Source organism: Rattus norvegicus, chromosome 1 (assembly GCF_021556685.1).
Source record: "Rattus norvegicus strain SHRSP/BbbUtx chromosome 1, alternate assembly SHRSP_T2T, whole genome shotgun sequence".
Classification (NCBI taxonomy): domain Eukaryota; kingdom Metazoa; phylum Chordata; class Mammalia; order Rodentia; family Muridae; genus Rattus; species Rattus norvegicus.
The window spans coordinates 9362260-9375000 of NC_141534.1; the positions used below are offsets into that span (position 1 = coordinate 9362260).

Here is a 12741-nt window from a genome sequence, read left to right on the forward strand (position 1 = left end):
GATTGGGTTTTATAAACAATAGGAAGAGATACAACACTCCCTGTTAGTTTAAATTGTGTCTAAATTCTGGCATCACTAACATAAACAAAAATAAATGCTTTATAAGTTTTAGATCCTTGGAGTCTGGGGTCAGTCCTCTGACTGACTTTATGCCCAGAAGTCGCATATTATAAACTCCAGAGATAGTGATATTCTTTGAGAACGGGCTATAACTTATTTACAAGCTTTTCTGTACTTCTGTGATCCCTGAAGTCTAGATGCCTAGAAAATATTTGGAGACTCCTCAGTAAATACACACAAGAAAAAGGTACCTTCCTTCTTGGGAAGGTTTTAATTATATATATTTAAATAGGTAATCACAATCTATTATAACCTTTGGAATTAGCATTTTACTGGTGTTTTGACATTTATCACAAATAGGTAGAGAATACCTATCACTCATGTCACCTCCTTTTCCTGTTACCACACTCTCTTTTTGCCCCAATTTAAGCATGACAATGGCGATCTAAACTGTAATGAAATCCACTTACAACCATTGCGTGTTGACCCTACTCAGACTGCTAATATCACCATTAGAGCGAAGAAACAGTTCTCTCCATCTCTGGTAGAGGAGTCCTCATATTTGGACCCTCTTTTCCAGTTTTCCAGTAATGGTGAACTTTACTGTGTCTCTCCAATTGAGATTCCCACAGCCATGTTGGAAAGATCCTTGATGACCACAAGGAGCTTAACCTCACCATTGTCAGGACAGGCAGATAGGCCTGGAAAGTCAATGCTAGTACAGAAACACTCAAAGTTATTCGTTAAGCAAATAAACTATGATAGTTGTTAAACTTCTACGTTGTCAGATGTATTTCCCTAAAACAAAGGAGGAAAATCTGTGATTGACTGAGAAATGTTCCTCATGAAGTTGGGTATTCGCACACGTGGTCACCACTGGGTGATGCCGTTGGGGAAGGATTTTTAACCTTTGAGAGTTGGTGCAGTGCTGGAAGTAAGGAACTGTGTTGTTGGGGCAAGCTTTGAGTGTTTATAGTCTTGTCTCACTTCATGTTCACTTTTTCTGCTTTTTGCTCTGTTTAGAAATGTGAGCTCTAGTGTAAAGTTTAGATTAAAATACTCTGGGCCTGGAGAGATGGCTCAGAGGTTATTAGCACTGGCTATCCTTCCAGAGGACCCAGGTTCAATTCCCAGCGTCCACATGTCAGCTCGCAACTGTCTGTTACTCCAGTTTCAGGGGACCTCATGCCCTCACACAGACATATATGTGCAGGCAAAACACCAATGCTCATAAAAAAATAAATAAATAAAAAAGAATCACTTAAAATTTAAAAAGTGGGGGTTGAGGATTTAGCTCAGCGGTAGAGCGCTTGCCTAGCAAGGGTTTGGTCCTCAGCTCCGAAAAAAAAGAAAAAAAATTTAAACAGTGTTAAAAAAAGAAGAAAGAAAGGAAGGAAGGAAGAAAGAGAAAGAAAAGAAAGAAAGAAAGAAAGAAAGAAAGAAAGAAAGAAAGAAAGAAAGAAAGAAAGAAATGTGAGCTCTCAGCTTTCTCCCATGCCTATGGCTTGCTATTACTCCTCTTGACATGAAGGACTCTTAACCTTCAGGAACTGTGAGCCCAAATAAACTTTCTCTTCCTTAAGTTTGTTTTTATTGCAGCAACAAAAAAGTAACTAATGAATTAGTATTATAATAATAGCATCTATATTTTAAACTGAAAAATATAATATTAAAATATTTAAGACTTTACATTTTGAAAACCAAATATATTTAATTTTTGAAATTGCATACCTCTTACAGTACATCTTTATAAAAGTTATTTTTTGTGATTACAGAAATTAATGTTCATGTTTTGATTATCAAACTAAATAAACAGAGCATTATCTACATCTACATGTCTGTCTGTCTATCTATCTATCTATCTATCTATCTATCTATCTATCTATCTATCTATCTATCTATGCCTATACCTATAGAGAGAGAGAATGTGTGGGAGAGAGAGAACAAATTCTCTGCTCATTAACTTGGGGCCACGATTTAGAAAGTGTAAATGACCGTTCCTTTATCTCTGCTGAGACAACGTTCACTGTGAAGGAATCTGCTGAGCTTATATCACCTCAGAGGTTTGTTGGGTTAGTTAATGTACCCTTCCTCTTTCCTAAGTATTTGTGTCATTGAACTCCTCTCTGCATTTCTAAACAGCCCCACCTCCAAAAGAAAAGCCGTGAAGTTATCCAAATGAGTCAGGAAAAGCGCTGAGCCAAGTCTAAGTTCCAAAGGCTGAGCCTATGCTTAGGCCATTGATTTGATCTACGGATGAAATGATTGGCTGGTCTGGGGGGTGACACTCTACAGTTCACGGATGTAAATAAGGAGGCAGACAGGACAGGAGGGAAGGTCCATAGCAGTGATGTAATGATGCTCCCACCAAAACCTCCTGGTATTAGCAGAGCTGCTGAGGATTCCCTAGTGGGCGGTAGGTGACAGTTTCAAGGGCCTCCTTTCCTAATTCACTCTGCTTGGGTTCCTAATAAAAACAGTCCACAGCTCCTGTTGCTCTTCCTCATATTTGAAGACAAAAGTTGCTTCACGTGTGAATAAGAATATGTCTGATGGTGACCAAAGCTTGCTACCAAGAAGCATGTGACAATGTATTTTGGTTTTATTTGTATAGTGGTTTTATTTGTATATATCTTTAGTTATATTCTTGCTTCGAGGAGGGACAAATACCATGAAATACTTTTTTGCTAAAATCCCTAGTTAATGTCAATTGGTTTTTCAACAGTCGAACTATGCTATACACTTTGAAACGAAACTTCAAAATACTTGCAAAATATTTCTCCTGCATTTTTGACATATACTTGGAAAATTTATAAAAACGACATTTTAAAATAATTGGTTAATGTTTTCCATATTCATAGAAAACTCAAACTTATTAATACATGTACATATTTGAAAGCAATAGGCGTGAGCTCAGATTGCATTGCTATTGCCATAGCTATGTGATTTGATGGAGAGTACATAATATTTGTGTACACACACATACACACACACATACACACACGACACACACATACATATACACATAGACACACACATACACACACATACATACATACACACACATACACACATACACACATGACACACACATACACACATACATACACACACATGCACACATACACACATGACACACACATACACACATGACACACACATACACACAGACATACACACATACATACACACACATACACACACATACACACACACATGACACACAGATACACACACATACATACACACACATACACACACATACACATACACACACATACACACACATACACACATACAGACACACACACACATACACACACAGACACACACAGACACATACACAGACACACACACACACACATTGAGTTTAATTTTTGAGCCTTGGTTTCTTTGTTTACAAATAACATAATTTTTGTTCATAGTGACAGTTGTGAAAAAAATTAAAGATGCAACCACTATAGAATGCCTAGCACCCAATAGTCTGAAGACACAGAATCAATTAGATTCAAGTAGGAGAGAATTGTGAAAACTGACAGTACTCAATTCATTCTCTAATATATCAAACATGTATTGATCCGAGCATATGCAGGGTGTGCTTAGGACCCAAAAGCTAGTGTTTTGTAGAAGACCTTAAAGCTTTTTATGAGAGTAAACACATACATAGTAGAAACAGGGTAGTGTGTGCAAACATGAAAAACAAAACAGCTAAATTTGCTTGGGGGGGGTTGGAAGAGCTTCATGAGAAGACGATAAATAATTGCCCTCTCTGGATGTACAGGAATCGGATGGCTTGAATAAGAATGTCCCTCATAGGCTAATATATTTGAAGGTTAACTCATCAGGAAGTGGGACTGTTTGAAATGATTAAAAGTATCGGTGGTATGGCCTTGCTAGAGTAGATGTGGCTGTTTGGGATAAAGTGTGTCACTGGGAGTGAGCTTTGAGTTTTGAAAGTCCACACGAAACCCAGTCTCCATCCCTTCCTTCTTGTTACCTGATGATCAGGACACAGAATAGCAACAGCCCATGTGCCTCACTGCCATGATGATAATGGATCAAGCCTCTCAAACTTTAAACTGTTACCCAATTAAATGCTTTCTCTTATGAGCACTGCCTTGGCAAATGAATAGAACTAAGAAAATATTCGTCTTGAGTGAGGTAATCCAAACATCAAAAAGGATAAAAATGGTATGGATTTGCTTGTATGTGGATATTAGCTGTTAGGTAAATGAGGACTGAGCTGCCCAGAGGGGCTGGTATAGAGGAAGGGACTGGGAAGACACATGGATATCTCTGCCAGGAGGAAACAGAATAGATTTTTATGAAAGGAATGGGGTCGGGAGTGGGGGAGGTTGGAAGGATCATATGGGGAAAGGGAATGTGAAAAGTGACAGCAGGAATTGGGGGACATTTGAAGGGTGGAATGGAACCCTAGTGCAGTGGAATCCTCCTAAATTATGTGAAAGCAAACAGGGAAACAGTCCTAACTGGCCATATCTTCTCACAAACTTGCTTCCAACTAGGACAATTGAATTGCTAGCCAAAGAGTCCAAACAATCAAGCCTGTTGCCAAGACAATGGGTCGCTCTCTACAAAAAGACAAGTCCTCATCACTGAAAACAACACCCACACAGCTCATTAAATATGGGAGACGTTGAGCTGGTGCCTACACTGAACGTCACCCCTATGTTCTAGTATCTTTGATATGGGAAGGTTCTCTACAGGCTACCAAAAGGGAGAGATAAACATAAACCAAGCCACAATGGTGGTGATCTACAATGGTGTCCTGCCTGCAAAAATATGTGCAGCAATGGTGGTACAAAGTTTGTGGGAATGATTCGATTTGACTTAGGGTCCACTCCACAAGATCAAACCCAAACCCAACACTGACTGGATAGCCAAGAACCAGAGACATAGCGTAAAATCAAATGCTATTGGTCTTTAAATTAAAAGAGACAAAGTAGTGGTATGACTCCTAAGGATATTCTAGTATTCTCATAGATTGGTGACTTATTCAGCCACAGTTAGAGAGGTTTCCTCCTGGGGCAGAGAGGAACAAATATAGACCCACAGGCAGGCATTATTCAGAGAGGGAGAGACCTTCGAACACTCAGTTCTAAATGGATGTCTCCATCAAACCCCTCCCCTTAGAGCTCAGGGAACGCTGGAAGGGGTGGCAGAAGTTAGAACCAGAGGGGAGAGAGAACACCAGGAGGACAAATCCCAAATCAATTTAACAAAAACCAACTGAATCCAGAGACTGAATCATCAAGGTCAGAGCCTTCCAGGATTTGCATCAGGTTTTCTTCACGTATGAAGGCTTTCAGTTTAGTATTTTCTGGGACTCCTGAGTGTGGGAACAAATATGTCTCTGATCCTGGTGTCTTCTCTTGGGCTTCACTCTTCTTTCTGTTGCTTTCCTCATCTACTTCAACGTGATGGTTTTTGTTTTGTCTTATACAACTTATTTTGTTATATTTTGTTGTTCTTATTATCTCTTAGAAGCCTACTTTTCTCTAATGAGAGACAAAAGGGGAGTGGATCCATATGAGAGGAGACGTGGGGAGGAACTGGATGGGTAGAGGGAAAAGAAACTGTTTCATTGTGTGAGAAAACAACTGATTTTCAATGAAAGGGGAGGGATTGCCTTGGTCATGGTCACAGTCATAGAAACACTAAGACAAGGAATCTCTAGAAAAATAGAAGGGTGTCTGAGTCAAGAGATAATGCAGATAACGAGACCCGATTTTTACGCTGGAAACTAGATCAACAGGTTAAGCCTTCAACTTATCTCTAACTTATCTCAAAGAAAACTCAAATTGCCCGAGATATACCACGTTTGATGGGATTCCTTTAAGAAAGATGGATTAAAGTCCCTCTATACAGTTATGATAATTAGTGCACTGTGCTTTGTTTAAAATGTCCCACAACTGGGGACAAAAGGAAAATAACGGAAAGAACTATTATTTTCGACCTAAGGCTTGTGATTCCCAGCTCTTGCTTTTCCCTATAATTTCCGTGATGGGTTGCCCTTTTCAACGGAAACATCCTGGGATTATTCTAAAAACCGCTTTTCATTAGTAACAAAACCGTGCTCCATTCTAGAAGCTGAAAACGGGATACACAACTTCTCGATAGGAAATACTACCCTCCAGTCTCGTAGAGAGGTAAACAAACCATCCAAAGTCTTTGACTGAAACAAAGGAGATCAATGTGACTTAACGCAAGCGCCATAGAGAAACGGGCAGAAAAGAGCGAAACCACGGGAGTCAACAGTCCTGGCGGGAGCGGACCTTGACAAGGCAGGTGTCCACTGCTCATGACATCTCCAGTGGGTGGTGGGGAGAGGACTCGGCACTTCTGAGTGCTTCCTGGTTACAGGGGCTCTGGAGTGGGTTCCTCTCACGCACATCAGGTGGTTCACAAGCTCCTCCAATGGTAGCTCCAGGGATTCGATGCCTTCTCCTGTCCTTCATGGGCCCCTGCACACACGATGTTCACACAAACTCCATGCAAGCACTCACTCAATATATATATTCCTCTTTGAAGGAAAACTAGACACCTCAGAATGTCTGCCACAGATTGGAGTCGACACCAGTCTTGCTGTGTTCTGGGAAAACTGCCCAACTGCAATGTTACTTCCAACAGGGTTCCTCTGAAGCGGGGTAGGGGTGGAACCAAGGGCCAATGTCTGTGTCAGTGGAAACGAGTCCTTGAGGGGTGAGGACTGGCTTCTAATGGCACAGAAACGGCATTCCATCCAGGAACGAGATAGTTGTATGATTCGTCAGCACAGGCACCTCTAAAAAATGGACTCTTCTACCACACCGTTCACACAGCGGCTCAGTCCCACGGGAAGAGATCTCCTTAACCATTGCTATTCTGTCCTTGTCCTCTTCCAGGACTTGACACGTACTTAGGTCTCTACGATGGGAAAGTCTGAATTCAAGAATAGCTCTCTGGTAGATTTTTTTTTTATGAATGGAAGCTATGTATTTTAATGCACTCACCATTCCATGGTTCAGCCACCCTGGGATAAAGTTGTCAAGCAATCTTGGGTATATCATCTCTCTGTCATAGGCGTAGATGGTCCAGAACACCGCAACAACAAACTAGAAGAGAAAGGAAATCTTTTGTTTCAAGGTTATCTTTTACAGCGCACAACTGATTTGTTATTTGTTTTTAAAGCCAATGAGAGCTTGGAATTCATGCCAAGAGTTAATAGTGCAATGAATGATGAAAAAAATGGTTTCCCTTTGCTCTGCAGTAGCAACTGAGGTGGTGTTGAACCCCTCTTTCGTCTCCAACTATGTTTTCTCAGGCAGAGGAGGCTGCCTGAGAAGGAGAGTAAAGAGACCTGCTGTCTGATCCCTCAAAAGGGTTTTAAAGTCACATATGGACACTTGCAGGGAGGTCCGATTGCCCACTAGCAAAGGCATCCACTCAAAACACTGAAGACTATGTCCATCTTCCTCGATCCTGCCATGCGGTCACTTAAACGCTGGTCACCTCTGCATGCCTGCCTTTCACTGATACGGTACTAAAGCCCCCTGCTGATCGCGTGGCCCCAGGTCACCTTTCCAGGAAATGTATCCATTTACAGAGCCTCCGCCAAGAAATAACTACCTTGAGAAACAGAGGATGGGACAGGGAAAAGGAAGCTTCCTAATTCCCTTACAGTAACTTTGAAATTCATCAGGGTTCTAGAAGTTTCTTTAGGCCCAATACCAACACAGTAATCCAGAGAGAGTAGTAGCAATGTTTGATTGACCATCTCACCATTCTTTAAACTAACAGTGACAAAGTTCGGGTTAAAATAGAAAAATCAAATGACCCACATCTTAGCCACTGGTACAGGCTCAGAGCGTGTAAACTTTTAAAAACACTACCTTTTATTACACTGCAGATAATTTTTTGTAAATCACACACACACACACACACACACACACACACACACACACAAACACACACAGAGTCTCTATGGAATGATTTTTAAATCTTACAGAATTAAAAGAAAGTAGCATGAGTATAAACAAGGTTTCTTTCATTTTTTTATGATTTTATAATTATAGGGAAGCCATGCTCCTGTGTTATATTAATGCAAATAATAAGTATTTTAATGTAACTTTTAATCAGATATTAGTAAACCAGACTATAGTTAGTAGTCAAGATTAGTATTCAAAAGGGTCCCTAAACTCTTTCCCAACTATGTCTGCTTTGAAATCTAGATAGAATTCTCCCTTAAAAATTTAAGGTGTTGCAAATATTCACTATTTTATCAAATGTAAAGATTAATCTAAGCAGTAACTGAATAGTCGTATGCTGTTTTGGTGCCAACCCACGGGCTATTCACCTTACTTTTGGATGAACAATTTTTCCCTATCCTCTTAAAAAACGTACAAGAGAAAAACAAAAGAAAAAAATCAATCATTAGCTCAAGGTTAACTATATTAACTTTTCAAGCACATGAATAATTTTTAAATTATCCATGATTTTGAATTATTCATCACCTTAGACTTCAAATGGACTGGAGAGCCATAGCAACTAATTCAGAGTGGAGAGTTGGTAGTTATTTTAAATTTCTATTAAGCTACCTCTCAACATTACCTCCTTAAAGTCGGGGGGATATAGACTGTTTCCTTTTTCCATGCCACAGTTGGAAAAAGGAAGCTTTTCGTTTTTGTTTAACAGCATTTGCTTGTCTGCAAGATTTCACAAATGAATGGGATCTCACAATAACCAGTAATTCTGATCTCAATACTTTTTGCTAATAATCTAAGAGAAGCCACAAAGCAAGTTATTTATCTCTTTGTAATGAATAAAGAACGCTAAGGAAAATCGCAAACTCCTATGCTTTTATGGATACATATAAACTTATGTACATGCATATATAGTTCTGTAACAACAGTAAGGATGAGGAGTACAGGTAAAGTCTTCCTTCTCCACCCTGAGAGAGTTGAAGAACTCACGATGGCAACAGGCAAAGGAACTGAGCTCACAATGACAATAATCAGAAGCACTCGTAGTGGGAAACGTGTAGGAAGTCATTGAGAATATGTAAAAGGAAGACCGACAGTGACAAGGGCTCCCCTGGGACTTCATGACATGTTTTTTTGTTGTTTTGTTTTTGTTTTTGTAGTAGAATTAACCAGGCTATTTTCCAGGTCTGTTGTGAAACCTGCGATAAAGAATTTAGAAGGAGAATGTTGGGGTAGGGTGGGGGTGTCCATATCGCTGTGGGTTATACAGCTGAGATCTGCCATGAGGAAGCTCTGAGAGCAGGAGCCCTCACATGACTAAGCGGCCTCTCTAACCTGCTACTTGGGAAGGGACACTTGCTGATAAATTCCATGAGATACCTCATATAAAACCACTGTCAAAACCAGATTCTCAGTGAAAGAACATCCCTACTTCCTTTGTTCCTTCTGTGTATGTTTGACGACTGAGTGAGGAAAACCCCAAACATGGCTGATTTGATGGCTCCATGCCTGGGATGCACTGCCAGGTCTGCAGCCATGCCACCGCTAAACCCAGGTACATGTTTTACAGCCTGGATGCTCAGTATGGTCCACGAATCAACAACATTCACACTTCAAGTCTGTCAGCTATGCTGCTCCCTGGGTCCCGCCCTATAGAAACCTTAACCTATAGGACCTTGAGAATGTTCCTGTTTTGAGGTCTCTTCTATCACCATGCACCTCCTCCTTTCTGTGGAGTGACAATACCTCAGCTTCAGTAGCTTCTCATTCAGAGCCTGAAGCCCTCCCCTTCTAGACCACACCCAAGGAATTTTGATCTGGGAATACTCTGCCCAAATACACAAATAATCCTCAAAGTTTCCTCCTCTGGTCTGACTCCGAGGTTAAGTTGTAAAAAATAATTTGTCTTAAATGGTGGTTTCTTAGTTACTTGTTTCGTCGCTGGGATAGGATATCCCAACAGAAGCAACTTTCCCTTCAGAAAGTATTTGTGTGGCCCCCAGTGGGAGGCTACAGTCCATCACAGTGGTCACAGTGGTGAGGTCGCAGTGGCATCAGGAACTTGAGGCATCTGCTCAGGTTTCCTCCAGGCAAGAACTCCTCCATCTCGAGGGTCAGGGAACATCTCAGAGGTCTGGGTAGAAAGTGTGTAAGAAGACAGGGAGGAATGACGTAGGCTGTACACATGCTCCGACAGCAGTTGTGGTTACATGCACAAGACTTGTACAATATGAAGCCAGTATAACTCAGCAGGGGTCGGGGAAGGGGCTGCAGAGGCCACACCTCTCGCTGAGTAGTCACTAGCATGTGATGTCTTCTCCTCAGGAAATATGGAAATTGGTAGACTGCCCATGACCAGCGACTGGTCGCACACCCATGCAAATGCCAGTCACACAGCATTGACTAAACTGAGGAGGAGGGGATAAGATTGGGAAACATATGTGCTATGTGGTCCTAGAAAAATTTAGAAGGGAAGTAGGGGTCTAGATATAATCAAGATACATTGATCCCATGGATAAAACATTAAAATAATATAAGAACCAAAACAGAGAGCATGAAAGCTTCTGCTTAGCTTATTTTCTCCATTTTATATAGTCTAGGATCCAAGCCTAAGGAATGGTACCACCCACAATGGATGGGCCTTCACATTACAATTACCTAATCAAGATAAGACTGCACAAGCAGACCCAGAGACCCATCTCCCAGGTGACTTTAGATTCCATCCGGGTGATGTTGAGATTAACCATCACAAGAGGTGGAGTCATCTATTTCTATGGGGTAAGGGTTTAGTATCAGTGTAAATACATAGGCAAGGAGCCATGCAGACTCACTGATGGAAGACCCTTTGGCTTTGTTGAACAGCACAATCTAATCATGAGAATGGAATCCCTTCATGCTACAGACCTTTTCCCAACTCAAGGGAACAAATTATACAGGTCAAACCAAAGAGCTACCTCGTGAGACCATACGAACATTCTTCTGACCCCACTCTCTGACAATGTCCATTCTTTCAGAATTATTTTTGAAGTGCTTTAGACCTTTGTATGCTCATCATTTAAATGTTAGAATCCTGGCTTTCTACATCCCTACAAACATCTAGCCAGAATTCTCAGTGTTACTGTTTGAGAACTCACCTCCTGGCTACACTAAGACTTCTCACAGGTAACCTGTTATACAACCATTTGCTCAGGTTGCCTTTAGGTTCTCCCAGAAGTATTTGTAGTTAACAACATACAGATATACACAATATTTGCTGAATCTACATGCAGGTAACACATGGATTTGGGCGCTATTTACACTATTATATTTTTATGTCTTCTTTGTTGCTACTTTATAAAAATATGTTTGAAATAGCGGTATTATTCCCCATGCCTTTACTAAATTTGATTAGTGGCTTTAAGTAGCTATTTCAAAACTTATTTTGGGAGCCGAAGAGATGGCTCAGTGGTTAAGAGCACTCACTCCTCTTCCAAAGGTCCTGAGTTCAAATCCCAGCAACCACATGGTGGCTCACAACCATCTGTAATGAGATCCGATGCCCTCTTCTGGTGTGTCTGAAGACAGCTATATGTAGTTATATTTAATAAATAAATACATCTTTAAAAAATTATTTTTGATATGTGTGTGTATCTCAAATAATAAAACTCTTCAATAAACTACATACAATTTACTCTTTTCTAGTTTTGCATTTTCCTGTCTTAGCACAAAATCGAGTACAAGTGATTTGCACGGAAAATTTTTATCATTCTTCCCTGTTGCAGAGGAAATGTTTAGTTTCCCAACAGTGAAGCTTGACAGTTGCAGCTTTTTATTGATGTCTTTTCGCAAGTTGAGGAAGAACTCAGAAATTTACGTGGGAGACACACACACACACACACACACACACACACACACACACACACACTGTAAGTGATATTATTTTTCAGATGGTTTTGCTTCATCTCTTCAGACAACTACCTTATTCTGTCAAATCAATGGCATATCAATTGATTTTGAATGTCAGAGAAACAGCCCAGGAATGTCTATCATAAGTTACATGCATATGCTGCTGGACTCCAGTTACTGATACTCAGTTCAAAATCTGGGTCTTATTTTATGCCAATTCATGAAATACATTGATCTACAATATTATATTTTCAAGATGTTGTCATCTGATTTTTGGTGGGAGGAAAAATGAATGGGTTCAAAATAATCAGTTGGAATTATTTCTCCCAGTGTTTTCTAAAAGACTTTGTGCGACAATGGTGACATTTATTCCTTATCCAGGCAATAAGCATTACTAGTAAAGCCATCCAGAATGGCAATTGGGAATTTATTTGTTTTATACAAACATGACTCTTCTGTGTTTGGTTTTTTCCCCCTTGCAATGATTTTACTCATCTCTGCTTTTAAAGAATTTCTATATATTATATAAGATTCTGGGTGGACAGTGGTAGGCCTATGCTGGGGATTAGAGCAAAACCTTGCCCATATCAAAAAATGTGCTATTCCTGAAATACATCATCATCTAGGTCTTTATAAATATCATAAATATTGGCAAATGATATAAATGAACTATCTCCCCAAGCCAATTGTCAAAAATTTAGTATCATAGCACCACTGGGAGCTACACTCTGCCTGCATGAAGTGGCCATTCGAGACAGCACTTTGTGGCTCTTGATGCTGAGTGATGTGATCCCTGTCCCGTGCTGAAGGAATT

At 40.3% G+C, this 12741-nt stretch overlaps 1 protein-coding gene across 10 annotated transcripts in view; it reads right to left on the bottom strand.

Annotated features, from left to right (window-relative positions):
- Aig1 (androgen-induced 1) overlaps positions 1-12741 on the bottom strand; it is a 230092-nt gene that overhangs the window by 158106 nt on the left and 59245 nt on the right. For 8 of the 10 annotated variants that reach the window (XR_015682817.1, XR_015682821.1, XM_087651502.1 and 5 more), the window contains exon 3: positions 7074-7175. Coding sequence is in view for 8 of the 10 variants with exons in the window: in XM_087651502.1 (XP_087507628.1) it covers positions 7074-7175 (102 nt within the window). In the remaining 2 variants the exon portion in view is untranslated. Of the gene's footprint in view, positions 1-1751; positions 6988-7073; positions 7176-12741 lie in introns of those variants that run through there. The other 2 variants (XM_087651527.1, XM_087651511.1) reach the window with 2 other exon arrangements.